General features: G+C 38.0%; 1 protein-coding gene across 1 annotated transcript in view; it reads right to left on the bottom strand.

Moving 5' to 3' along the window:
- Nucleotides 1–26,816, bottom strand: part of gpc6a (glypican 6a) — a 163,019-nt gene extending 136,203 nt beyond the window's left edge. Inside the window, exon 1 of the mRNA XM_042414051.1 lies at nt 25,930–26,816. Coding sequence (XP_042269985.1) covers nt 25,930–26,089 — 160 coding nt within the window. The 5' untranslated portion in view covers nt 26,090–26,816. The remainder of the gene's footprint in view (nt 1–25,929) is intronic.
- Nucleotides 26,817–27,240: the final 424 nt, after the last annotated feature.

Below are 27,240 nucleotides of genomic sequence, written 5' to 3'. Positions count from 1 at the left end.
GGTCTATATTTTAAATCTGGGGCTCTACTGGAATATCTTTGCATGATTTGCAGTTACAGCTAGCTACAGTTAGTTGCAGCTTACTGACCCTTCACGCAGCCCCTCAGTTCAGCCTCTGTCTGAAACAGGCTATTTTAGCTCCTGTATCTTTAAGGCCCCCCTCCTGATTAGCCCACTCTTTTCTGGTCGGCCAGTTTCTGGAAGCTGCGTCTCAGCTGACTTCCTGCGGCTCAGGAGGCTAGATAAACAAACATTAGTAGTAGGATTTTACTTCTTTTTCTCATTCTTTACTTGAAATGTCAACTTCTAATTTACATCCATTAAGGTTCGAGATGAAATCTGATCCGAAATATGAGACATAAACAACACATGGAAAAACCCTAGCAACAAAGGCTGCCAATGGACAGCCATTTATAGGCATGAGCGACAAGCTGACGTCAGTTAACTACAGTTAACAGTTTCACAGGACTCAATTCACACCTGTCTCAATGCAGTATGATTTAGTGTGTTATTCCATTTTGTAGCACCTATATATACACACAGTAGATTAGCCAATTAAAACTATAAATAAATGTAACCTATAGATATGTGAAGGATTTACAGTAAAATAACCTCTTTCCCATTGTGACAAAGTTATCAAGACAGTTTGTTTATATTGAATTATTCCATTTGGAATCTGATTTGCTGAGACTGTAAAATGATAATCATTCAACTCCAAACAATCACTTTATACATGCTGGTGTTAATTAATATAGCCTTGCTGTTACTGTATGCTTACATAAACAGCAGCACCAGTAATGGATTTTGACAAAGCAGAGCTGTTAGCAAGTAGAGCACTGAGAGAAAAAAAATGAACTTTTTTTTTTGTCGCTAACATTACCGATGGCGGCAGGTGAAGAGGAGCAAGTGGGAAGTTGGGAACAGTCCCAGAGCACATCCATGGCATCTGCTAAAATGGCTTGCCAAATCAGCACTGCAACATTTTTTCCCTACTGCAGCTGAAACTTTTGCACATTTATTTAAAAACCCAAAGTGGGTCTACACTTTTGAGTTGTATCCATTTGGTGTGTGAAATGTGTTCTGACTGAGCCTATATATTTTTGAACGGAAACAGGTACTATGTGTAAGGTGACAACACTGACAGAAGTGCCACTGTTACATATTAAAAGAAGTGTCATATCAAGTGTTTCACATGGAGAAACTTGCTTCTGTTTCAATATGAAAAAACACAGCTGTATCTTAAGCATTAACTCTGGCACTTCCATCCACATTCATGATTCATTACACTCCTAACCTGATCACAAATTCATGGATCAACACATGCAACAACACAGAAGCATACACACATACATTATACATTATTTACCCACAGGTTTATCTGCAAACTTATGAGTAAATAGTTGTGTAATCTTGCTGAGAAAAAGGCCTTTACTCATATGTTAAATCCAGCCCATCTCGGTAATGTACCACTGTCCTTGCAGCTGCCTCGAGCCCAGATGTCAGAAGGCACTGCTACACATCCCTCCTTTTCAGAACGAGCTGATCAGAGATTTAAATATATGTAATTACAGAAGGCAAGATAATTAAGGACAAATGGCAATCTTCTTTGGGGATTTTACAGTGAAATGTTCTGCTGGCATTAGCTCAAATGTTCCCTAATCAAAAGGAAGCGAGGCATAAGAAATATTGTTCGCCTTAGAAATGCAATCACACATTACTAGTTTTGTTCAGTTTCTTTGATGCGCAGATGTGTTTGCCTCCTCTGGATCACTATCTTCATGAGCTGAAAACATGATTGAAGCGTAGCATTGTAATTAGACGAAATTGCTGACTACGTTTTCAGAGAATGCTAACATAGGCCAGCTCAATGCTGATGAATGGCTGGAGAAAAAGATGGTGAGACAATGCCCCTTTGACACATGCAATCAGCCACATAAAGACAGAATTCAGAGTTTTGCAATGCTTTATAAATGTTACTTTAAAAGATTATTATGTGTGACAAATTGAAAAAAAAAGACATTCTAATCAGCTAAATAACAACGTAAGGGATATATAGGTCATTGGAAGCAAGTGGATGGACCTGGAGGTACGATCATGCAGGGATTAAAGAAGAACTAACATCATATGGTATGCTTTATTGCACAGTTGCCTTGTATTTGGCCTCAGTTCCCTTTGGCTTCACATCCTTTGATGTTAAAGAACCATGTCCTCCGTGTGTTTGAGGTTTCATATGTGCAAGCATATGCTGCAATCACGTCTAACAGGAAGGTGTAAAGGATGACACATTTCTTATCCTTCCTTTCTAATAGTGGTTCATTAAAACTGGCAGTGGCCCCTGCAGTTTGTTAGGCAGCCATGTGATGTTAAAGCTCAACAAATGAAGCAGATGCCCTAGTGACAACAGTTTAGAAGTGCTTTAGATGCTTAATGTGGAGGACTGCTACTGAGGTTTTCTCTGCTTGTGTTTTTCTTATACTCTTGGGAGAAGAGTATATTGTAGGTGTGGGAACACAATGTCTGACCACCACACAGTGTAGCATGGATAACGACGTACCAATCAGTCAGAGCTAACAAGCCATGAGCAGCTACTGTCGCCACTGGAAAGACAGGGAATCTGGTGGTGCTTCGACTGTCACTAGAAGCTAATTTTTGGGCCCTTTGACAGAGTGTGGGTCTGTGTGGTGTTAAAGATGGGCTAGCAGATCTACAACAAGAGGCTCTCCCGGTGTGTGCCAATACATAGTTGTACCCCTGCTGTTAATGGTAGTTACGTTAACGTACTCTCCGTCTGCCCTAAATATGTTGTTGAGCTCTGAATACAGCGCAGTTATCTGCAGGCCCATGTGTTGTGTTCCCTGCCACAGAAGAGGAATAAATCTAATACAGCTGGCACTTGTGCAGCAGCTATGTGTCAGAGGCTCAAACTGAGGCTATCGTGAGCCAGTATTCTGCTTTTTATACATGGCATGGTGGCTGATACAACAGTTGAGAGGGTCTACATATGAAATAGACCTCACGGTCTTGGCTACTATGTTATGGTTGAGGAGGGGCCACAGAAATCGGCTCAACTTTTAAATGCAGACACATAGCTAGTTTTGAGCAGAAAAAGTTTTTACACACAGTATCTGTGATGTGAAAATATTATCTGTATGAACATAATCTATCAACAAGAATCTATGTGATTATGTATACAGTGCAAAAAAAAAAAAAAAGGCTCAAGTCACAGAAAATACAGTTTTAAACCTTCAAGTAAAGTGGACAGTGGACTGTTGTATACACGGACATGCAACCCTAACTTTGAATTGCTCTGCTTGATCTTCAGCTAAATAGCTGCCAGCAGGTGGTTCTCTATATTGTGCTGTTGTGCTAAAAGGTGTGGGACCTCAATAGTCGCAGGGTGCCGAGTTGATTGGTCTCAGTCACTTTGCCAGTTCATGATAAAGCTTCAAAGGAAAAGCTGAGGATAAGGCTTCAAAGCTGAAGTTAAGGTCCTGGGGCTTCCACTGCAACATGGTCGATCTAGTAAAGTGAAGATTTAATGCAATAATCAAAATGAGAAATAAAGGGTGTAAACCCATCTCCCTCGTCATACTGCTGCACTTTCCTTCTTTGTCATGGTTTAAAGTTGACTGACCCTTTTCTCTGCAGGTTGAGACTTTCTATTGGTTCATTTTTTACTGATTTATTTAAAAAATAATATAAAGAAATAATGTTTAATTAACTGAAAACCAATATATATATGGTTCCTTTGAGCAAAGTAACAACCACCATCAGGTTGTGACTGAAAAAGCTCAGGAGCCTGCTGCAGTGAGACAGCTGTGGCTTACACACATGAAAATAAAAACAGCTCTTAATAACATGATAATAGGTTCAAAAAATGTGTGATTTTTCAAAAAATACATCTAATGAAACACAAAGATGGTCTGTTATGATAATTCTCATGTACTTATACTAGTGTCTAAAGGGTTCACAAATATAGATAATACACTATAGATACACACCTTAAGATCTAAGGAAACAGAATTCCTTATGTTTTACAAAGCGGTATGATAAGAAAACAAAAAAAAAAGTCAAGAACTGATTCAAAGGGGTCCTTCATCTACAGATACATACAGTTGTAAGACCCCTACATCATCCTCTACTTGGGAGATTTAAAATGCTAAAGAGACTTTTTTTTTCAATTTCATCCCCCAGAACCATAAACATATGTTGCAGGGAAATGTGAAAGCTCCAAAATATTTCAGGGCAGCTGTGGGAAAAGAGTGGGTTCTATGCCCATAGAGGGTCTGATGCCAGACAGTGTGATTAACTCCCAAAAGGATTCATTAGTCTACCTGGCCAAAGGGCAAACTGCATATGGGCCATGCCATCTGCTACATCCCTTGACCACTCTTGCCAGCATTTATAAAGTGAGGACATTCTCGCCAAAGCCTCATGCCAAACAAGCCAACAGATCATGAAGTCAAGAGAGAAAAATGTATTATTCACCCATGCTGAAAATTCATAAAAAGGTGTAGTGATGCAGTAAATGAAATTAATTTCTGCAGCGTGTGGCAGCATCTATTGTACTAAGCTGGTGAGCTTTATTCCAACTTCAGAGAACTACTAAAAAGAGCCTAACAGAGCATGTTTATGTTTAATGTGTGCAGGTATTATGCAAGAAACCTACATTTTGATTGAAATCAAATGGAGTATGTTTTTATCGGGTTCCAGGATAACATAGACTGCCGGCTGTTAGCAGGGTTTTCACACCACAGAGCCAAGTTCAATAACTGGGAAGCACCATCTTGAATGAATCACATTTATTATCATTGATCTACCAGCAGATTCCAACTCCAGTCTCATTCAGAATTGCCTCTGGAATATTGCCTCTTCTCTGCTCTTATAGTTCAGCTGCCACAGAGCGCCAATGTGCAAGAAAGACTCATTGCCCTCAAATGAGGGCACAGGGCTGCAGGAACAGTTTCACACTCTTGACACTTCAATTCAACTGTTGAGTTTACTTCAGCCAAGTCTCCAGACGATATCCAAAATTCAATTTAATTGTGACTTATTTTCCCCGTTTCTAGCATTGATTCTGTTCAAAATCCATCTCTTGCTTTATAGAGATTTACTGCACATACCTCAACTAAGTGCATTCTTTCAGCACAGTAACAATCAAAGCAAAGTTATATTTCTTTTACTATCTGTGACTAAAGAATTATCATGCATAAAGCGGAAACAATTAGTTGATTGACAAAAAATTTAGCAATTTTTGTTTTAGATAATCAAATAATCAAAGTCAAGAAATTCTCTAAATGACAGTTCCTGGCACGCTTTGTCCCTTTACTCTCCCTCTCTCTCTGCTCTCTTTGGACTAAATGGTTCAGCAAAGTTCAGCTAAAAGGCAGGCTGAGCCGCAGCTCCCTGAGAAAGGTTGACACCTCTATCTTTGAGATCTATTGACTCAGGTACAGCTTAGGCCCCTCTCACATCTGGGCCATGACTGTCCTTCCTTTATTTGGGCTGCAGCACATAAGGGGCCTTTTATTCAGCTGACATGACCTAGATTAGAGGGCAAAAAAGCTCAATCCCATTCACAAAGAGAATTAAGAGTTGTTGAATGATGGAATATGCTATGAATACTCTATCATTTTATATGAAAGGGAAAAATAGCTTTAAGAAAAATAAGGTAAAATCTGCAGGCTCTGTTGTCAGCTTAAAACTCCAGATGATATGTTCTCCTTTAAAGGTTAACTTTTAAAATCACTTCCCTACAATCAAAGGCATCCTGGACATATTGGGACATCTCCCACCTTTAAACACATCTGAGTTGTATTTAAAATTCAAAGCAAAAGTAGGCTACCAACTCGTTCCTGCTTATGATGAACTACATAATATATTTCATCACCTCTTGCAATCCATTCTACTCAAAGATTTAGTTCAGAAATGAAAAATACTGAACATCAGAGCGTGACTTCTAACCTCACACAAATGATTGCATAATTATAAAAGTGTTCATTTATAAATGATTGGAGGTAAATTAAGTTATGTGGTTGATAAAAGTAAGGTACTTTTGAAAGCACATGGAAGTATTAAATGATGAACGTTAAGAAATGAGTTGTATCTTTTGAATACGTGTGTAGCATTCTATCAAAGGAACATTTGTGAGGTGATATGAAACATTTTAATAAAATAAGTGACCAAAATGTCATGAATTTGGTTAGAAGTGTATTTTTATTTTAATCTTGATATAAGTATTAAGAGTTCTTAAGAACGTGGGTGGTATTCTGAACAAAACCACAGTGGGTTTGTGTGTGTAATATTTAGTCAAAACCCAAAAGATAGCTGATAAACCTGATGAGATGATAATAGTTATGATGAAATAATACACAAATTAATGAACGCTTTGAGTTTTTACAAGCAAGTTTGCACACATTTACTAAGGTGTTATTACTTGTCAACAGAAATCCACGAACTGAAAGTAAACCCAATTACTGTGTTAAATCACATCTGTCTGCATGTTGAAGTGGGGAAAATACATCAAGCTCGATTGATCTTACTGCTGCTTTGCCATCTGGACATCCTCTCCATCACCCAAATCACCCACTTTCAACTATTTCCACCGGGGCTTGAGACCCAAATTGAATATGTCCAAACAAGATGACACAGATAATTCCCACAATCACTCTGACCATATGTTGCCACACTTGGAGACTGCTAAAGGATTTTCTAACTTTCAGATAACTTCCAGAGTTGGACAATTACGTGACAGTAATGGATGGATAAATATATGGTTCAGAGTGTGGCGTGAATCAGTGAGGTAGGGCTTAATGCCCTGACTGAAATCAGATATTTACTGAAGATCATAATTTTATGGCGCACTTGCCAATCTGTTGTCAGCTCTAGCCTCATTTTAGCCTGATAAAAAGCCTGGGTAGTTGAAACATGACAGCAGTGTAGGTGTTAATGAATGCTCTTTGCATGTCTAAGACAATGTGCAGACTGTTTTGTTTACAATTATCAACTCTGACTTCCATCAATGTTAACTGACAACATGGCAGGTAGATAATAAAATGATTGATTCTCATAGATGTTAAAGTGATAGTTCATATTTTTTGAAGTGAGATTGTATGACGTGAACATCCATAGTCAGTGTATTACATGCAGTAGATTTGGGTCGGCACGCTCCCAGTTTGGAGAGGCAGGCAGAAGTACCAGGACAGAAGCGAAACAATGTAACTGCTGTGGACGGCGCCAGCAGCAAAATGTATTTTAGCCACCTAAAAAAAGCCCCCCCTAATGAAAATCAATAGCAGTTTAAGTGTATGCGATATTTAGAATGTTTTCACCATTTCATCTTGCAGCCAGATGGCCCTTTCCTTTGGCACTACATTTTCTCAACTGTAGAACTTCCATATTCCTACACATGCCATGCACTGTATTACCCCGCAGCTCAGGTGTTTGGGACAGAAAGTGTTGCAGCCTTTAATCACATTAACAGTGTGTTCAGTATGTCTAATCAAAAAGGTATTTTTACTACCTGCTAATGTATAGTCGAGGGTGCACAATACACATTTTGTTTGGGCTGAAATCCCAAAGGGCAAAAAAAGTTGTTTCTCTTCCTTCTTCCTCCAAATATCTTTTGCTGAATTTCTCCAAAGATGACAAGTGCTAGAGGCATTCCATTTTGCACAGTGACAGAGTTGCACCTGCCAGTCGGCCTAAATGAGATGTTATTACTGAGTTGGAAATATGAAAAGGCAATATCTCAAATTGTAGGCAATGGGCATGAATCATGATTCAAAGATGTGTGCAGGGAAAAGCTACCACATCACAAGCTACTGTCATGCACAATGATAACAGACAGTGTGCCCAAGAGAGTCTGTCAAGTTAGTCTCATTTTACGTATTTAAAGAATACCTCAACACAGGTTTTAAGATATATAAAAATACTCTGCTTTGAAAAATAAATCATTTCTAATATAGTTTTTCACAAAAAAAGAGTTAAAATCATTAAAATGACATCTACTCTTCTCTCTCATTAAAAAATCTAGAATCTATAAATATGCAATTCTTTCTCATTTCACAAGTTTAATTGCTGGATACAAGATGTCACCTTCTGCACTGTTAAGTCCGTTCTCAGTGTATTTGCACTTGAGGCTTCAGATTTCCATATCATACTTGTGTAAGCTGAATACTGGACCACGATGGGCTCCAAACTGGTTGTGATGTCACAAAATCAGCTTTTAAGTATGTGCTTCAAAGTCAGATTTTCAGTGAGCACATAGAAACTTTCCTGCTTCAGCAGATTAATGTAAAAACAACCTTGGCGTGTCAAACTCTGCACATACATCATTCTGCACAGTGAAGCTGAAACATCCGACTGAAGGAACAGTAAGCAAAACCCATTTTTGAGTGGAGTGGGGCTTTGACTTATACATACCTAAACTATATGCAAATATTATCTGTCAACATGATGAAAAACTGTAGGCAAGGTCATGGAAATTACCACTGGGAATTCAACAGAATAAGTGGAAGACAGTCACACATGTCAGTCATAAGAAAGGGGGGTCTTACAAGATGGATGGATGGGAAAGATTCCCATGTTTCCGACTTGCTAGTGTTTAATTATCCTGAATGGCAGACTTGGCTGACACAAGGTGTCCTGTTTGTTTGGTTTTCAGGCATTTCCACATTAGTAAGTGCCAGGTCGGATATATCAAAGCTTTCAAAAAATATGAGTTTCATACTTCCTACTGTAGGTTTAATTACAACTTGGATGTTTATGTGAACACTATTTACAAGTTGGAAACTGGTAATTATGATAACCCTGATATGACATAAACATGGAAAAGTTACACTGTTAACACAGGCAATGGTGTCACACTTTCATATTATATTTAATACGGATAATATCTACTGTTAATATAGAATGTATATTAAAGACACAGTATTTGCTAAAAAGCCTCTTTGAGTCATATTTCTTTTGTCTAAATCTGGTCCCAAGCAGTGAATAACAAGTGTAGTCAGGCAACTTCAAATACTGTTTGAAATCTTCTAAGCACATGACCTGCCGTGCTCACTCCATCTGATTTACAGGTTGGAGTACTCATGTTGAGCTTTTTATAAACCACAGTTTTCCTCCCATCTGACACCTTAATTCCTTGACTAATTTTAACTCAACTTTTTTTTTTTCAACTTTTTTATGCATTAATGCTTTAATGAGCATGTCTGCAGTTTCTCAACTTTATGCCTGCCTAGTATCTGAAACCAATATGTGTGCTGGCAGGTTGGAGACTCTTGTGGTAAATGTCAAAGTACAAGTCGGGCACTTGAGTGGAGCTTATGGCCACTAGCCCCAGTCATGCATGCAGTCTATTAAAGCAGAACTACAATATATTGTATAGCCTCATGCCATGGGTAATGCCTGTGACCAATTTTTCAAACATAATTTACACCTGAGTCTGGGGCGAACACTGTATGTGGAAATAAGAACATAATAGCATACAAATTTCCAAATCACACCCGTGGGAGGAGGTGGTACATACAGCCCTGTAAGCTGTTTCTGAATCATAGGAATCTCTGGCTGGTTACAGCTTGTTTTTACCCTATATATGTTCTATACATTTTGTAGAAAAGGTTTAGGAAACTGTCAAATTCATTTTGTAAATACCCAACCAGCTTAACTTGACCATACTTAAGTGGAAATGTAAGTCATGATAACGTTGTTTTACAAAGAACTCTCTTACAGCTTCTTAAGCATTTAATGATGAACTCAACATGCTTTTCCTTGATTAAAGCTTCATGTAAAAGATCTGACACCGGCTATTTTCACAGCATAACCCAAGTAAATGAGGTATCAATGGAAAATGAAATACTGCCACCACTTGAAATTGTTGACCCTGCTCCTGATCCTGCTCAAACAGTTAAACATAATATAATTATGTGCAATGTACTGGTTTTTCTGAAGGACATACATTCAATGAGATACATATACAGCTCTTAAAGCCTTTCACATTGTTGTACCAGTAAAAGGGGCCTACAAATGAACATGACTGCCCTGATCTCCAACAGGTTCTTTTAAGAATATGAGCTTATCTATGTGGTCAGGAATTAATTATTTACAAAACATAACCCATTCACTGGAACAAAAATGTGGTGAATAATTATAACCAGGAATAATATGGCAACAGGCGAGTAGTAAGTAAGTAAACAACACCATTAATCATGCTGTGGCCGCATGAAAACTGGTTTTGGCAAAAAATGCATCTTTTTTTACTGAGCAGGTGGTGACTGACAAACACATATTTTGTAAAATTGATGTAAATACTTAAATTGTCTAAAATTATTTTTTTATTTCTTATTTCTACTTCTACTGCTGGCATCATATAACATAGTTGGTGGTCTCTTGTTTATGTCCTGGAAATGTAGAATCAACACAGTATTATCACAGGAAGAAAAGTAAAACACTCAAAAAACACGATTTTATAAGTTATCAGCTTATGTAGCCTTGAACTTCATATTTTGAAGTGTAATAAAGTGTAAATAGCTTACTTCTAAATACCATCACATCTTGTTAGTGTGCCCTGCAGTGTTGTGGCCTAAAAAGTGCACACTGCCAAATACTCCCAATAATTTATATCAGTGTTCCACTGCAGTTCCCCACACTTGCTTCCTATTAGAGGCTGGGAAGGAAGAGGAAGAGACATACGGTGAGGTTAAAGCCTTGCACTCATGCTCTGGATTCATCATGCTAACTGGTGCATGACTCAGTCGTAAACACAACAGCTGGTGGTCTGAAGAGCCCGAGGTAGAGCCCCAGGGTGCGAGATGACCAGCCCACTCATTTACCGGTAGCTTACACAGGGGACAGGAAACAGCGGGGTTCTGGGAGCAGGAGACGAGGCTGGCTCCTTTTCAGATTCTGGCACTCTGCGGGAGCCAAAGAACAAGGATGTGCCAAGAAACATCACAATGGCAGATGTTTCATTTGACACATGAAGAAATTCAAGGGTGCAAAAGATGTAAACACTGGACATAAGCTTGTCAACCCATTACTCTCTATAAGCCATCCCAAAATGCTTGTAGCTCTTTTCTAACAGGCCTTGAATTAATGAAACTGAAACTACTGAGGCTGGAGATATTCTTTCTCAAGCCTCATCAACATTCTCATGACGGCGAGGCTTCAAACTGGTCCTTTCCTGACATTAAGGTTATATGAGCTTGTCACATTTGCCATGACAGCAAGGCTCCCTGGAAATACACTATGTGGCCCCGTTCAAGTCAGTGGTGTGAGCCTAGTGAGTCCAAATATCTTTTCCTGCAAGACTGCTCCACACTGTCATCAGACACAAGGATAGGTGATTTAAGTGAACTGGTGGTTCACTACTGCCATACTTCTTTAGTTCCAGCTGAATTCTGATGTCACTTTACAGCATTTTGCAAGTTGTGCATCCAACATGCTTCATTACAAGCAAATATCACTGAATGTAATACCCGGCACCATCCTAATTGCAAAATACATTCAGCTAGCTGCTGTAATAAAATATTTCAACAATTTTTTGAGCAAAACTCTGAGTAGTTAAAGCAGCATTTTATTAAACTGTATATATAGCAGCAAAATGTTTTCTGCACTGTAAAAAATGTCTGTGAAATTAACAGTGAAGTGCTGTAAATCATGACATCAAAAAAGTGTAAATAGAAAACGATGAGGCAATGTTTAATTTACAGTAATATTTTGCAAAATACTGAACCAAACACAACTGTTAATTTTAAAGTAAGACTATATTAAAAGAATAATTTTTCTTTGACTTTAGAGATTACTGTAGTTTAAACACAGATAAACTGTAATACAAAAAGCAGTACAGCACAGTTAAAATTACAAAATGACAGTGTTAAATAATGTTTTTTGTCAGGTAGATTTTTTGGTAACACCTTCTATGAAGCCCATGTCTATAATGCATTATATACATACTTATAATGCATTATAATCTGCTTATAGCACTCACTATATAATTAAAGTTATAAGCATTCATAAATATTCATAATGCTTTATTACAAAAATCATAACACATTATAAAGCATTTTATAATGACTTACAAGGTCTAGTATCATAATACTTCACAATTGCTGGTCACTCACTGACAATTTTTTTTTTTACAAGGATCATATAGTGCATTATCATTCCCATAGTTGTAATACATTATAATCATTTTATAAAGCATTATAATGTGATTATAAGTTACTCTAAGTGCTAATTGGCTGCTTTAAGTGAAGTAATGAATTCCTGAGGTATAGGCAGGTATAATACATTACAAACAGGTTATAAGTCATTATCAGTGGTCATTGTTTGCTTTAACTAAAGTGAAGCAGGACAGTAAATGTAGCAAATGCTCCCACAACAGGTCTCAAACCCCAGTCTCCCAGACCACGGACGACTGCGCTAACCACTCAACCAACAACTCATCCCACTAGCCAAGGGCCTGTGCATCAAATCATCCGTAGTTGTTATTCTCTAGAGGGAATGGGCCTGCACCATGACATTACCCCCTCCTTTGGGAAGCACATCCCCGCGCTTCAGCCTACCAGCTCCTTACCAGCACAAAATAAAATGTACTGCATAACTAAGTGCAGGTGATTGCAGTGAACATGGAGTATGTTGTTAATATTGTGGATAGATGAATTACAGATTTACAGTTAGGCCCATAAATATTGGGACATTGACAAAAAAGTTATTTTGCCTGCCTGTCACAACATATTGGAATTGAAAGAAAAATCATTATTATGATTTTCTAATGTGTAGATTTTCAAGTTTCATCATGCTTACAACATACCTGTGATTCAAACAGTAAATAGCTCATGAGAATCAGAATTATGGAAGAATTCAGTGTCACAAAAATCTTGTGAAACAGACTTAGATGATTTTGGTGAGATAAGTGATGGACGAAACTTTAAGTCCAACCAGTTCTTCATTGAAAATCCAGGATCCTTGAAGTTAATTTTGTACCAGGAAGCTTTTGAAATTGTCACTCTCCTCGGCTCTGCTAAGAAAAAACACGGAGTGGTTGCAGTCTACCTTTCTGTGGCAAATGTACTCGCTAAGTTTTTCTCAGAGATGTTTGTGGATTTAAAAGATTTGGAGGTAAGTGGAATAAGTAAAAGTGGTGAAATCTTCAAATTCTCCAGTTTAAATATATTGTTTATATGATTTGTGCGCAAAAGATTTTCTTGTCAAAGGAAGCCTATCTTAACATTACAATCCAAGAATATTTGGAATCTAGAAAGTGTTTATTTCCTGAGAGTACACTAAAACCAAAACACCATTTCTTGCAGCACTATCCGGCACTAATTTTGAAGTTTGGCCCCTTCATGAAATGAAAGTAAACACAGCTACTTCAAGAGATGTGCTGGGAATTTGAAAAACCTTAAAAACATCTGCCTAACTTTGTCTGAAAGACATTAGATGTTTCAGGCAAATCTTTCAGCTTCTGCAAGTCATAGACAGTTATATTTTTTACCCCAGCCCCAGTGAGAGAGTTTTTGCTTTTCAGAAAACACTACTAGTGTTTCTACAGAGACATACAGTATAAAGGTACATCACATAAAAAGGGCTTTTCCTTGTGTCAAAAAATGATGAGTCTATGGAGTTTGAAGAACTTCTCATTATTTTAATCCAAAATGATGCAGCTGTGTATTTTGTGATGGATATACATAAAGCTGACTACAAGGTTGCAATGTCTCATTAACAGCTTGGCCTTTACTTTGGCCACATTTAATACAAACGTCCGACACTGTAACATTATAAACGTATAACTGAAAATAAGGAAAAGCATAATAAAAGGTCCCCTTAAAGGTTAGTCAAAGTGGCCTTAAAAGACCTTACATTTCTCTCCTCTGAACCTGCACATACACTGATTTCTGTATTGATGGTAAGCAATTTAACTAACCTTGAATATTTAAAAATGTATATGCTCACATTGTTTTGTGAAATGTTTCAGGGACAGAAGTCTTGTTTTCATTTTTTGTTCGAATTATGTTTTTTAATGTTGTTGTTTTTCTTCTTAGGACGATTCTGCTATTCTTCAAGACGGTTCATGCTGAGTGTGGATCGAAACAATGTACACGACAACATCCCCTCCTTCGTCTCTGCCCTCTGCATGATGTTTGGGAGCTATTATTGCTTCCACTTCCATTACCCATCAGAGGTGGCATCAACCCTGGAGTTTCTGCAGAGGTGTGTCCTTTGAAACAAATCTAAAGTAGCTGCTGCAGTGACTTGAGGGTTGGGGGACTTGTCATTTTACCTTTTCACTATTATAAGTGGCTTTAAAATAATAGCTTGAATAAAAAATGATGATTGATGTTTTTTGTTGTTAATGAATCTATTTTATTATTAATACAGCCATCTGTTTTTCTTCTATTTCCCAAGGTGTTTTTTCTACATCAACCCAGAGAAAAAGACTTAAGTGGAGAAGACAAACACATCCCATCTTCAAGTGAACCCTAGAGTCCTTACCTTGATTCAGGAGCATTTGGATCATGAGTGGTGTTTCATCTGAATATGGACTAAATTCGGTAAGATTTATGGCATTTGATGATGTGCCCCACTCACAGATGGAAGGTTTGTTTCGGCTTATTATCTGCTCAGTTCTTCAAGCTTACGAAGTAAGTAAAAGTTTCAGACAAAATCGTTAGAGTTTGAATGCAAATTTTACTGAGTTTTACTGCTCTTGTATTTCCTCATTTGCATTCCTGTAACTCAATTTGAAGAGCTTGTTTGAATATACATTTGTTCTATTTATTCTAATCAGGAAATGCTAAAAATTCCCTTCATTGTCCTGACAATTGACATTTTTAAGAGTAAAGTCTTCTCCATCTTTCTTGCCCTCTCTTCCTCTTCCTTTCACTCCTTTCTTTCTCTCATCTTTGTTTCTTTCCCTCTTTTTCTCTCCATCTTTCCTTTCAGTTCCAATAAGATGATCACTAATCAGTCACATGCTCTCTATTCCAATATTCGTAAAGTGCATATTACAAATATGTATGTTGAGAAATTATCATTGAGAAATTTTAATCTTTCAGTACAGTAACTCTTAAGGTATATCTAGCTTTGATTTTCAATTTTTAGATGCTTAATCTGTGTACACTGGTTATATTTTTCACATTTCTGGTAAACGTCAAACATATAAGAAGGCAGTGCAGTTTAAATAAAATTGTCTAGATGGAAGTGTTCAATCTGCCTGTAATGTATAGAAACAGTTTCTATAACAGGCAATGAAAATACTTTTAGATAGTTTAACAGTTTATATTTGATTGATATTAGATATTTATGCCATTAAATTGTAATAAATCAATTTTACAGTAAATTCAATTGCAATATTTAGATGTCGCTTTCACTGTAAAACTCTTTAATACTCATTAATACTGCAAAAGATGCTACATTATAAACAACTTTTGAGTAAAGTGTAAATTACAGTTTTAACTGTAAAATTTACAGGCTGTTCTGTAAAGTTGTTTACATTTTTACTGTATTTTTACATAATTATTCTGCAACCACAGCTGCCACTTTTTTTCCATTAAAACAACAAGATTTTTTTACAGTGTCTATTCTTCTCTCACTCTCATATAGTGTTAATGCACATTTAATATTTTTTGCAGGAATCAATCATCATAAAATCTACTTACACCATTATAATTTTGGCTCTCACAGATCACCAAGTGGAAGCAACAACAGTGCCTAAACCAGAGGAAAAAGGCAACACAGGGAGAGGGAACATAGGTCAGACCTCTAACACATTTAGGAGTGTCATTATATCCCCTAAGGAATTTTATGGCAAAGCCTATTATTTAATGTTATAATTAAAGCCCAGAAATCTGACCTGGGGTTAATACTGGTCCTCTACATTTTAGCATTAACATAAAATAATAATGATCTTCAATTAGTCTCTCCACCTCAAAGCTGCAAACAAGATCACACTAAACTGGGTCATGAACTTGTGTAATCTGTATAAATTTCCTAATTTATTACTGGAACAACATGCTTTTCTTGCATGTCTTGTCCAATTAAGCTAACACATGCTGGTCTTTGAAAACACAATTTGCAACAAATCCTTATACTTTCTGGAGTGCTGGAAGGATGGCTCTGTCTGTCGTCTTGTTACTTGGTGAGCCATAATAATCTATTCACTTGACAGATGCAGAAGCTGCTGACATGAAAATAATGATTGAACTTGAAGACTAATTTACTGATTGCACATTTTAGGTAAGCACTGCACCATGCTACCACAGAATAAATATTAGAGCAGTTTTTCCTGTTGTCTTATGGTGAACAAGTGCATATTGGAAATGAGAGCAGCGGAAGCAACACCCAACTTTAAAAAGGCAGCTTACTGCACGCACAAAGCCTTTCTTTTCTCAGTCGCTTCATCCCTCTACCATTCCAGGGCAAAAAAAAAAAAAAAAAATCATGCACAAGCACCCACAAAGCATCAAAGAATAAAAATGTATCTATGTCACTTAGTACATGAACACAATAATCCAAATGAAGATGCTTATTCCATTTGTGTAAATAACTATTCCATTCATATTTCCTATTTACATACAATTAACTGTAGTCCACAAAATGATGAGAATGTTAAAAAGCAATTTTTTTCAGCTTAGACTTTGAGCATTATTGGTCAAGACTGAAACTGGACCGTGTATCATAAATTGTGACTAACAGAGAGAAATGGGAAAAAAACTGGGCTTTTGTAGCGTAATATTACCAGAGGGTAGTTACTGTGAGGTCACTACATTTTACTTGTTTCATTCGCTTTAATGATGAACTGTTAGAGAACATGAGGTTGGACATGAGGTCAAACACACCTCTGGTTGAACTCACTTTTATTTTCTGATTGATCAGGCAAAATCACAGCACTCACACGGTGACAAGCACGTGTTACCATGGTTACCAAAGGGTTTTCGCATACATATAGGCATAGAGATCGGGAGATTGCTCTCTTAACATTGCTTTCACCCTGCAAATGAAGCGTACCAGAGGCTATTTGGAAGTGGACCCTTCTCATCAGGTGATCCTGGTATGGTTGTGTCATCTGCACTGGAATTTGACTGACAGCTTTAACATCGGTCCAGACGCACTGAACTAAACACAACAGCGTTTGTTTAAACTGAACCAAGCAGATTAGGTATGAAAGCTACTCACTAGTGCACCAACTTAAGTAACATTTGGTAAAAAATACAGAGGCCAGCTGTTTTAGGACATTCCTGAAATGGATTACTGAAGATTATTTTTTGGCATTTATATGACAGTTTCGAGTGCAGAGAGACAGTAAAAAGGATTAGAGAGTGGTATTACATGCAACGAAGGTCCACGGCCAGAGTCAATCTGCAGACATTGGGGTACTGCCTCTTAACCAGTCGGCTACCAGGTTGCCCCCATGACTCATTTTAGAGGTTTATGTCTTCAGTATGAACAAATGGGTAGATGGACTGGGGAAACTGGATAGTATTGATAGACAGACTAAAATACTGTTGGTTTTGGGATTTTCATGGTATTTGTTAACAAATATACAGAATATTACCAGTTTACCCTTTACATTACTGTTTACCCACTCCTTACATCACGTAAGTTTATGTTATTGTGTGTTTTTTTCTGACTGGTCAATGAGAGTTAAAAGCATTATGATATTCAAATAGTCAATTTCCTGCTTCAGTAATTCAGTGACAAAAGTATCTCTATATTTAGAGCCCTGAATGATGTTCACAGGCCTTAAAGTTAGCCATTGATGTGCTGCTGTGGCTTTGTTTGTACAAAATAATGTCTGCATGTTGGAGCATCTGGACTATTGATTCTGATACATCAAAAGCCTCCCATGGTTTCGCTACACTGAAACCACCACAGAGGCCTTTCAGTAGCAAAATCTGTCTATGTTTCTTTCAACACAACAACATCCTTGTCAAGTCTGTAACGCCTGTGCCACCATCGTTGTCTGCATTTGTTGACAGCATCTGATGTTTCCATGACAATTTTGGCACATCATGTTTATCTGTGCTTAATGCTTGTTTACTTCCGAGTCTCTGAGGGGTGGCTTATTTAGCAAATCACCTCAGCCATGTGTACTTGTCTGTGTCTGAAAAACAAAAATAAAAAGTCCCCAGTGTGAAATTTATTTGCATCCTTGACACCTCGATATGATAAACCCATGTGGGTTTTCCCACAGCACACTGTGGCTCTCATCTCTCTGAGCCTTATCATTGGTGTCAAGCTTGGGACTTCTATTCAGAGACTACCCTCCAGAGGCAAAAAAGGCTCTATGGGCAAAAAGAACGACCATAAACAAAACAGAACGCCTTGGTTGTGTAATACACATAATGAATAATGGTAGGAAAACACCCTCTTGGCCAGAGGGTGAAAATAGAAGAAGTGATTAGTGTTGTCTGAGTAGTAAACATTATGTTATATATGGCTTTAAATCAATCCTCAGGGTCTCTCCTTCATAGACATTAGCAGGCAGACTACACTATAATCGTGGATGCCCACCCACTATTCCCCCATGTCAGCAATTATATGTCAATGTGACCCCCACCTCCCTCAATAAGATTCCCACACCACCCTCGCCCACCATCAGAGAAATCCTCAGGGAAAAACTTTTCCCAGCGGAGGAAGACCACATGTGACTTTTACTTCTGTTACCTCCTGTGGCAGTTTTATTTTCACTGATGCATTTATTAGAGATGAAAAGTTGAATGCTTCTTCCATTTTTGTACAAACAAGTATAAAAGGCATCATGTAGCAGTGCCTCTGCGCAACACAAACAGCAATTCAGATCACTAATCCCTCAAGTTCAGATGGATTACATCCTACCTGACTCCTTCCTCTTATCCCAGAGTTCCTCTCACCTCACATACTGTAGTTACCACCCAAGTCATGATTTCACTACATAATTAGTCAAGGATACTCTTCATGCCCTATTTTACTGAGTTAATTTGTTTATTTTCAAGCTTATTTTCTGTGCTCTCTCTTAACTCTCCACTACTCTCCATGCTAATCCCTATACAATCACACCCTTCCTTTAACTTATTGCTGTTATTTTCTAGTTCCTCTCAAGGCTTGAGAGGGTAGAGATCCTTAATCCCCCCTCCATTACTGATTTAGGCCAGCAGCTGATTGAAAACTGGAAAAAGTGCTATAGCAGTCTCCTACGCTAGCCGGAGGCTTTTCACACTACTCAGAAAACACCATACATGGTGCTGAGGAGGGCTTCCAGGAAGCTTGCAGACCATATGCATTTCAGGCATGAATGCCTGCAGAGGGCTGACACATTCTTCAGGTCAGGAAAAGTGTCAAACATTCTCATTCACCAAATCTGAATGAGGTGTAAAAGTGCAGCTGGAGGATTCACAATCCAAGTCATTTGCATGTGCCACGCAGACAACTTGTCTCACTCAGTCGAAAACAAAACACTTTTGTCATTTTCTACCACAATAGATGGTAATGTAGCTAATGTAGCTATTTCAATTGAAAGTATCTTTTGCATCTGCACCATTTTTTTCTGTCAGTCGTGACTCCGGAGCACAGAAGCTGTAGCCTATTGTTTTTTTTATCATTTGTCATTCTTTTTTTTATTACTATAAACATTTAATCACAAGATTTAATATTTGTTTTTATTTCTTTATTTTATTATTATTATTATTTATTTATTATTTTATTATGTTGGTCTTGATTATCATCAATGGTTCCTTTGAGTCAAAATAAATTAAATATATTCTCTCAGTTAATTAACGAGACTGCAGAGTTGTGTTATGGCTATCGCTTCTAAATGTCGCTGTTTCTTTTCTGTGAAATACAATTTTTCCACCGGCTTGGTGTGTCAAATCAATGAGCCTCACTGGTACAATGGTGAAGACACCAGCTAAAGCCGTAACATAACCTATATTCAGTATACCATTATATAGTATTCAAAATTGGTGGTTACAATCAGGAACAAAATATTGCACTGTGTATTGAAATGTTAACAAAATGTGTGAATGTATAATAAACTCAATCATCCATAAAACCTGAATCATCTTGGAATAAATTCAGTAGTTAAAAGTAAATTGTAGATATAATAGTAAATAAAACTTTTATAACAAGTAACAAAACGGACTGTCTTCATCTCCATAGCTCCATAGGTGGCTGAGGATCATGGGTAATTCCGCTATCCAAAATGGACAAAAAAAACCAACTTGATTTCTAAGAATCTAGGGAGAAAAAAAACAGATGGCCATAATATTAACCTATTTTATTGTTGAGTTATCAAGGACGCTTTCATGTTTTTGTGTTGAGAAATGTTGAGGATATCATTAAAAAAAAACCTCAACACGGGAATTAACTGTGAGGATAATATTTCCGGGCAGTGTGTCCTCCGGTCCTCCCACCAGACTAATGTTCACAACGTCGTATAGCATAGCGCCGCAGGAGGGTTAATATTAAGGTGAATGGACGGCCCTGCACATTGAAAAATGTTGCTAAAGGGGTACCCAGTGCATTAAAAAGTGATGTCAAAGGGTCCTGACCAAGCATCTGTATGTGACAAGTGGGAGTGAGAACGTGTTGAAGAGAAAGACCTGGAAAGTGTGGCTAAACTGCTACACACACAAAAACACACAGACACACACAGACATACACAGACACGCACGCACACAGCCTAATCTCCCTCACATCTCATTAACTGCTCTCTCTGAAGATGTATACAGACTGGCAAGAGACTTATTTCCAATTTGGCAGAGCCAAGAGCATCTTAATGGGCTTTGGAAAAAAATGCCCCACAGAGTTTCTATATGGATATTTGCAAGGCTAGAGCTTTTACAGACGTATTCCCACACATTCACTAAAAGTTTCATGTCATTCCATTATTTAGTGATTAGGCATCTGGCTGAGAATACATCGAAAATTACTCCCAAATTTATTTTGCATACCTGCCCTACATATAAAATTAATTAAAAATTGATCAGTGCAACAAACAGAATGTTGATTACATACTTTTGTGACAATATGCAGAAATGTGACACTAAAAGATTAATCATAACTGGATTATAACAGCATCTTCCTATGTGTCCTATAAAATTCCTGACAGAAATGATGAGACAAACAGTATGTGCTGGTACAGGATATTGCTTAATAGCTTGAAAGCCTGAAATACTGATTCTTGCAATGGAATCTTAAGGGAACACTACACTAATAAACTGTATTTACACCCTTAATTATGAATAAACTGTATCATCACCTTGAATCATTTGCAATTTTAACAAATTAAATCTGACACCCTAAAACGTGTCCAATATGGAAAAATATGGATTTAAACCTGCTTTGAAGACATAAATGTAAGATTTTATTGTTTTTAGTTCTAATAAAGTACATCTTAGTCAACTTTAGATGTTAATAGGTGTTGTAAGATGGGTTACTTTAAGTGATGTCAGCATCAAGTAAGCTCAAATGTTTACAATGGGAGCTCTGTTGTATACTGAAGGTCCACAAGGGTCCTCACATTAATTTAAGTACACACAGCAAAGATCTCTGATATCTGGGTTGTGTTTAAGGGAACTGGGAAACCACATGTATCTCACAACCTGCAAACAGCCAACTGCAGATCACGGTGATAAACAGAGAGAGAGAGTTGCACCATCAAGAATTCACATGAGGAAAAATTATGCTGTATTGTATAACAGCTAATAACTGTTCTGTTAAGAGAAATCAAATAATATTCTTTAAAGTTGCTATGGATGAACCCCAAAGGTAATTGTTATTCTTGAGAAAGGAAATATAAGACTCAGGCACTGCATTAATAGGAACCGCAGCACATCAAGTGATTTTGTTTCAAAGCCGTAGCAAAGAGCCGAGTCCACCCATGAGAATCCCAACTGCTGTGTGTAAGTAGATGTTGATATTAACAGCAAAGCCTGGGAGCAAGAGCTCCATGGCAGGGCCTGACTGAAGCGTACAGGAGCCGTTGCGTTTATGAACAAAGGGCTGACAATCAAGCAGCATTGTGAGCGTGACACCATAGCTAATGTTTGACACATGCACACATGGGTGATCCACACAGGCAGGCTGTACTGTATTGTTGGCTGACTGCCGTGTAGCACACCAGGCGATGGTACACTAACAACATGGACATGAGAGCAGGGGAATCACAAGCTCAACCTGGTGGAGTTTAATGAAGCTGTCCACCAGCGAGTTTGAGACATTTTTCAGATTCACCCCATATAGTGCAGTATATTTCAGCACCACCAGCCTGTCCTACCCACCTGCTCTTTGAAAAGACTACTGGCAAACTTCCGAGAGACCTCTTACTGTACGAAAACTAGTCTAAAGCCAGTTAAGATTTTTCTTACTGACCTCTGCCTCCCACCACTCCCATAATGTATGCCAGCTCAAGAGTCCTTAGGAGAAAGTAGCACTCTTTTAATAAATTAAGTGACCTCTATCTAAGTCACTCAGCTCTGCCAATTACCTTAATATGTCTGCATCAGCGACAAACAGTTATTTCAATCCCAGAATAAAACTGTACTGTATGTATAATGACAATTTGCCAAGCACAGCGGTAAGTATGACAGAAGCATGCTGAGCATGCATTACAACTCTTCATGTTGGAACCACACACGTAAATCTGACTCGGAGATAGCAGGAAACTGTGCACCAAATGTTTCTGCTTTCTACTGCTGTAAAATTTGTAATTGTGAGGGGTTATTATTAGCCTAGCCACTCAGTAACTGAATAAAAGCCATACTGGGTAGTTATATATTGAATGGCATACATACATACATACATACATACAGTCTTTACAGATTTGGAAAAAGGATAGCAAAAGCTACAAAGAAATGGCCGAATCTTCTCGTGTAATCCTTGACGGTTTACCAGATTCTTTATGTTCAGGATCAGTTTTATGACTCTGGAGCCCATGAGACTCATTTAAATGCTGCTGTAATATTTCAATAATGGATGGCCTGCAGAATTTAGACAGTAGCTGTGTAAATGTGCTGACAAAAACGCCTCGGAGAAGAAAGCTACTTCAATTCAGAACTCCACAAACAAAACATACATATTTATTCATTTCTGACCTTTTTAAAAAAAACATTTGAATTCAATAAACATTTAGCATGCATGATATCTAAGTTTAATTAAATTGTGGCTTCAGTAACTTGCCTATTTTGTTTTCTCTGCAAACTAACATCTGTATAAACATATGTGTTTTATTGGTCACCTCTTAAAGAATGTAGCTCAGCTTGTCTGTGGCAGAGAGCTGTCAAAATAATTAGCTCATGCAAATTGGACTTTACAACCTGAAGTATTAAACCTGTGCATGTTTGTCTCTAGAGGTACAGCAGTAGCATGACATAGCACATGATGGAGGGATGAGCACTAACACTGCTCATACAGCTTACCACACGTTTGCATTAGCATAGATAATTAGGTATAATTGAGTGCTTTCTACTATCCCATCTCCTGAGGCCTATATCTATCTTCCATCATATTTATGCAAAGGTTATTTGGAGACACAGGCCCAAAAACATGTTGATGTGTAATGTGGTCAAATGGTCAGACATTATAAATATTGTTTAGTTGTAAATAACTGAAAGTTACAAGTAGATGAGGCATGTTACTGTACATGAGACAGAAAAATAAGCACCGAAAACTTTTGTAGTCTAATAAAATTAAGTCAAACTTTGTCAAATTATTTAAAGAAAGTTATCTGACACGATCTGAATTCTTGTTATGGTAACTGGAACCCTTCCAGTGCTCCAGGCAGGGTGAGGCCAACAAAAACTATGTGGTCAAATACTGGAAGACTGCATGATTTTCACTCATATGAAAACTGTCAGTTGAAATAAAAACTCATGTAAAGGCCAAGATACTGTCTCAGAATACATAAAATAAACTAATAGAATTGTATGAATGACAAATATAAACTAGCTAATCAAAAAAATGTGAAATTAACCATGTTCTTGTTTCATGTTTTATGTTTCAATCAGCCGACTCTACATTACCATTTATTATAGATACAGTAAGAATTCATGCCATGTCGAAAAATAAATGAAGAAATAAGGCTACTTCACATATTTGGATCCACTAAACGAAGCTGTAATCATTAACATACCATCCCTTTGCAACCCTGAAGGCAAGAAGGAAAGGGGAGCAATATCAGAAGCCAACATGTCCATCTTTCCTCTTGCTTTGTCACATTTCATCAGTTTATCGCACCTTTAAAAGTGTATAATGTTAGTATTCATGAAGAAAAGATTCTGTACATAATATTTAATCTATTTTGATTCTAGAGCTCTTTTGCTTATTAGGTTTCATTACAGTTCATGGAGTAGTTTTTGCTGGTGAAAGTCTTACCTTCTGTATTTTCAGGACATACAGATTATGCTATTTTTTTCTGTGGTCTAGCCAGTCATAAATTGATGCATTAATTTTTAAAAGGTCTGAATGGTCAATAAGGGCATTAACTTTAAAATTTAACACATAAAATTGACATTCCTGGATTAAATCGGTATAAAATAACTTAATAAGACACACACAAGTTACACAGACACAGACTTACTCACACATTCAATCAGCAACAAAACTATCAAATTCCCATCTAGCCAAAAACCATGTTAAAACCAAATAAGGCGGCTCTATGATCATTACTGCTTGACACTGCCAATTACCAATACAGTGTCTCTATTTTGTCCGAAAGAGGCAATAGAAGGATTAACTTCAGGCCTCTCTGGTTCTCCTCTTCCCTCTCATGAAGCAGACTATGTTTACTGACTAATCTCCTTCCCTGCTTTGACCATAAATGTGATTACCACCACACAAGAGATAATAAAACCCCATATCTCTGCTGTACCAAAGAGCATGAATTAAAACCTAAGCTTTAGCCTTGAGGAATATCGGAAAAAAAAAATCCACAGCAAAAGGAGTACAGTATTTGGTGCTGAGTGCATACAGCCCCCTACTGGTAAACAGTACTCACTATTTAGACAAAACACAACACAACAAGCTCCATGATCTTCTGTTGAATATGAGCAACAGGTATGCTGCCAGTTTCTCAACGTGTCTTATGGTGTGACTGTTGCAAAAGCAGGCTCCACTGAGGCAGCTCTATCTGCAAAAGATTTTAGATGTAGGTGGCTGCAAGAAAAAATTATATACTGAAGTCTCTCATATGGGGGCATTGGTGCCGTTAAAAGGGTTGTCTTTAATATTTATAACCTGTGAAGTCACCTCTATAGGAGGACGGACATCTTTGGTGGTGAGAGTGCTGAGGTGATGAATTTGGTTTGTTTGCCATTATTACTCAAATTTACAACATGCTGGTGTCAATGTGGCTACTAAAATGTAAAAGGATTGAGAATGTAGCCATATGGGAATGGTTAGTGTGTGATTTATAGAGATACTTATAGAGCAACATGACTGCTGCTTTTTGCACAGATGGATCATATGCATATATGTATTCTGGGTATTAAATCCAGTGTTTGGTGTCTACTTAATGGGAGATAATGAATGAAATGCAGCTCCCTGTGATTCATCATTAGGCAATGTGGAAAAAAGAGGAGAAATACTAACCTTTACATGACAAAAATCTAACATAGTTCTAATCTACCGCAATATAGCCTTTGATTTATAAAAAATACTTCAGATCAAAAAACACACAGACTGAATAAAGATATAGTTCGGACAAATGCTCTGACAAAGTCCATCACATGCACGTACCGTTTGGGAATAGCAGACTTATCATAATGCCTAGGTCGACTCAACTGACTGTTAGTAAGCTCAAATGCTCAAAGGTTTGACGAAGATCACATAGTTCAGGTTATGTGTGTTGATCATCCTGACATGGTTTGATTTGAGGGGGGAATAAGACATGATGACACGTGGTGAAAAGGGGGGGGCGAAACGCTGCGATGATTTGTCAGTTTTCCCTACCTGATATTTCCTGATGAGGTACATTGACAAGGCTGAATCCTTTAGCGTTATATGCTTGTCTAACCTCGCTGCAGCTCCGCGCTTTGCTTTCACCACCAAATGACAGGGACAGCACCGACAGAGTACATAAGGCGACTTGCAGTCTCCACATCGCACACATCAGTGAAATCCTTGATAATGTTTCACAGGGAAATGCGAGCTCCGTCAGAGAAAGAAATCCAAAAAAGGCTGATCGAAAGATTTCTCCAGTGAGCGGGATGTCAGATGTTCACTGAAACAAAAAACAAAACAAAAAAAATCACTCCTCACTTAAGATTCTGATACGTCCACCTCATTGCAAAAAGCTTCGTCTCTTCCCCTCGAAAAGAGGATCCCGGTGAGTCCGATTGCTCCCAGCTTGAACAAATCCGTTTGAAGAGACAGTTGCTGCTGGTGCTCTCTGTGCCAACAACTTCTCCCGCACACACGGCAGCCCTGTGTGTGTGTGTCAGTGCGAGGAAAGCAAAATGAAACGGAGACACGCTGCACAGCGAGCAGAGCGCACAAGGGCAGGGCAAAACATGGAGTGGAGTGGCTGCGACTTCAGCAGCTCGCATCCAGGGGCGCGTACTGTCCTCTGCGTGTGTGCATCCTTGGTAATGCGCACAATAGGCACATGTTGGAAGCGCAGGGACCATGGAGTTGTCTAGGCGAGGTAGACCTACACATGGACCAGACTCATTACATTATTTTCTTTCTCCTTTTCTTTGTGGTTAGTCTACAAACTCGCAGAGCCTCGACTGCCCGCTCTGTGTCTTTTGATGATAATAACCTATAGAGGTAGCCTAATATGATAAAGCCTTTCAGATGGATTCAGAATAGGACACACAATACATGCAGCTGCCAACAATTTGCATCAAGAGGCGTTTTGGCACACACAGGTGCATACACACACACACACACACACACATTCTGAATTGATTTGAAAGTTGTCCTGCATTACATTGTTTTTTTCTCTACCATTAATGTGTCATTTTGTCTAATTAGAATTTACTTAAAGTAATAATATTGAATATTTTCATTTAAATATATATCTGTTGAGTCACTACACCTATCCATCACCGAATGAGGTAACACAATGGTGTTGGAACCTATGGCCCACTGATAAAGCCCTTGCATTTGCAGTATGAACTGGGTGTCTGTGGCGACATTCCCGAGAAAAATTTAAAGGCAGTGGACAGTTAGTGATGCGTTTTCCTTCACCCAGCAGTGGTTGGTCCGCCAGAGAGGGTAGGAGGCACTAACACAACAGACTCGCTCTTCAGCTCACTT

The sequence above is a fragment of the Thunnus maccoyii genome, chromosome 1 (assembly GCF_910596095.1).
Source record: "Thunnus maccoyii chromosome 1, fThuMac1.1, whole genome shotgun sequence".
Taxonomy (NCBI): Eukaryota; Metazoa; Chordata; class Actinopteri; order Scombriformes; family Scombridae; genus Thunnus; species Thunnus maccoyii.
The sequence above is the reverse complement of the archived record's forward strand: the minus strand, read 5'-3'. Positions and strand labels throughout refer to the sequence as shown.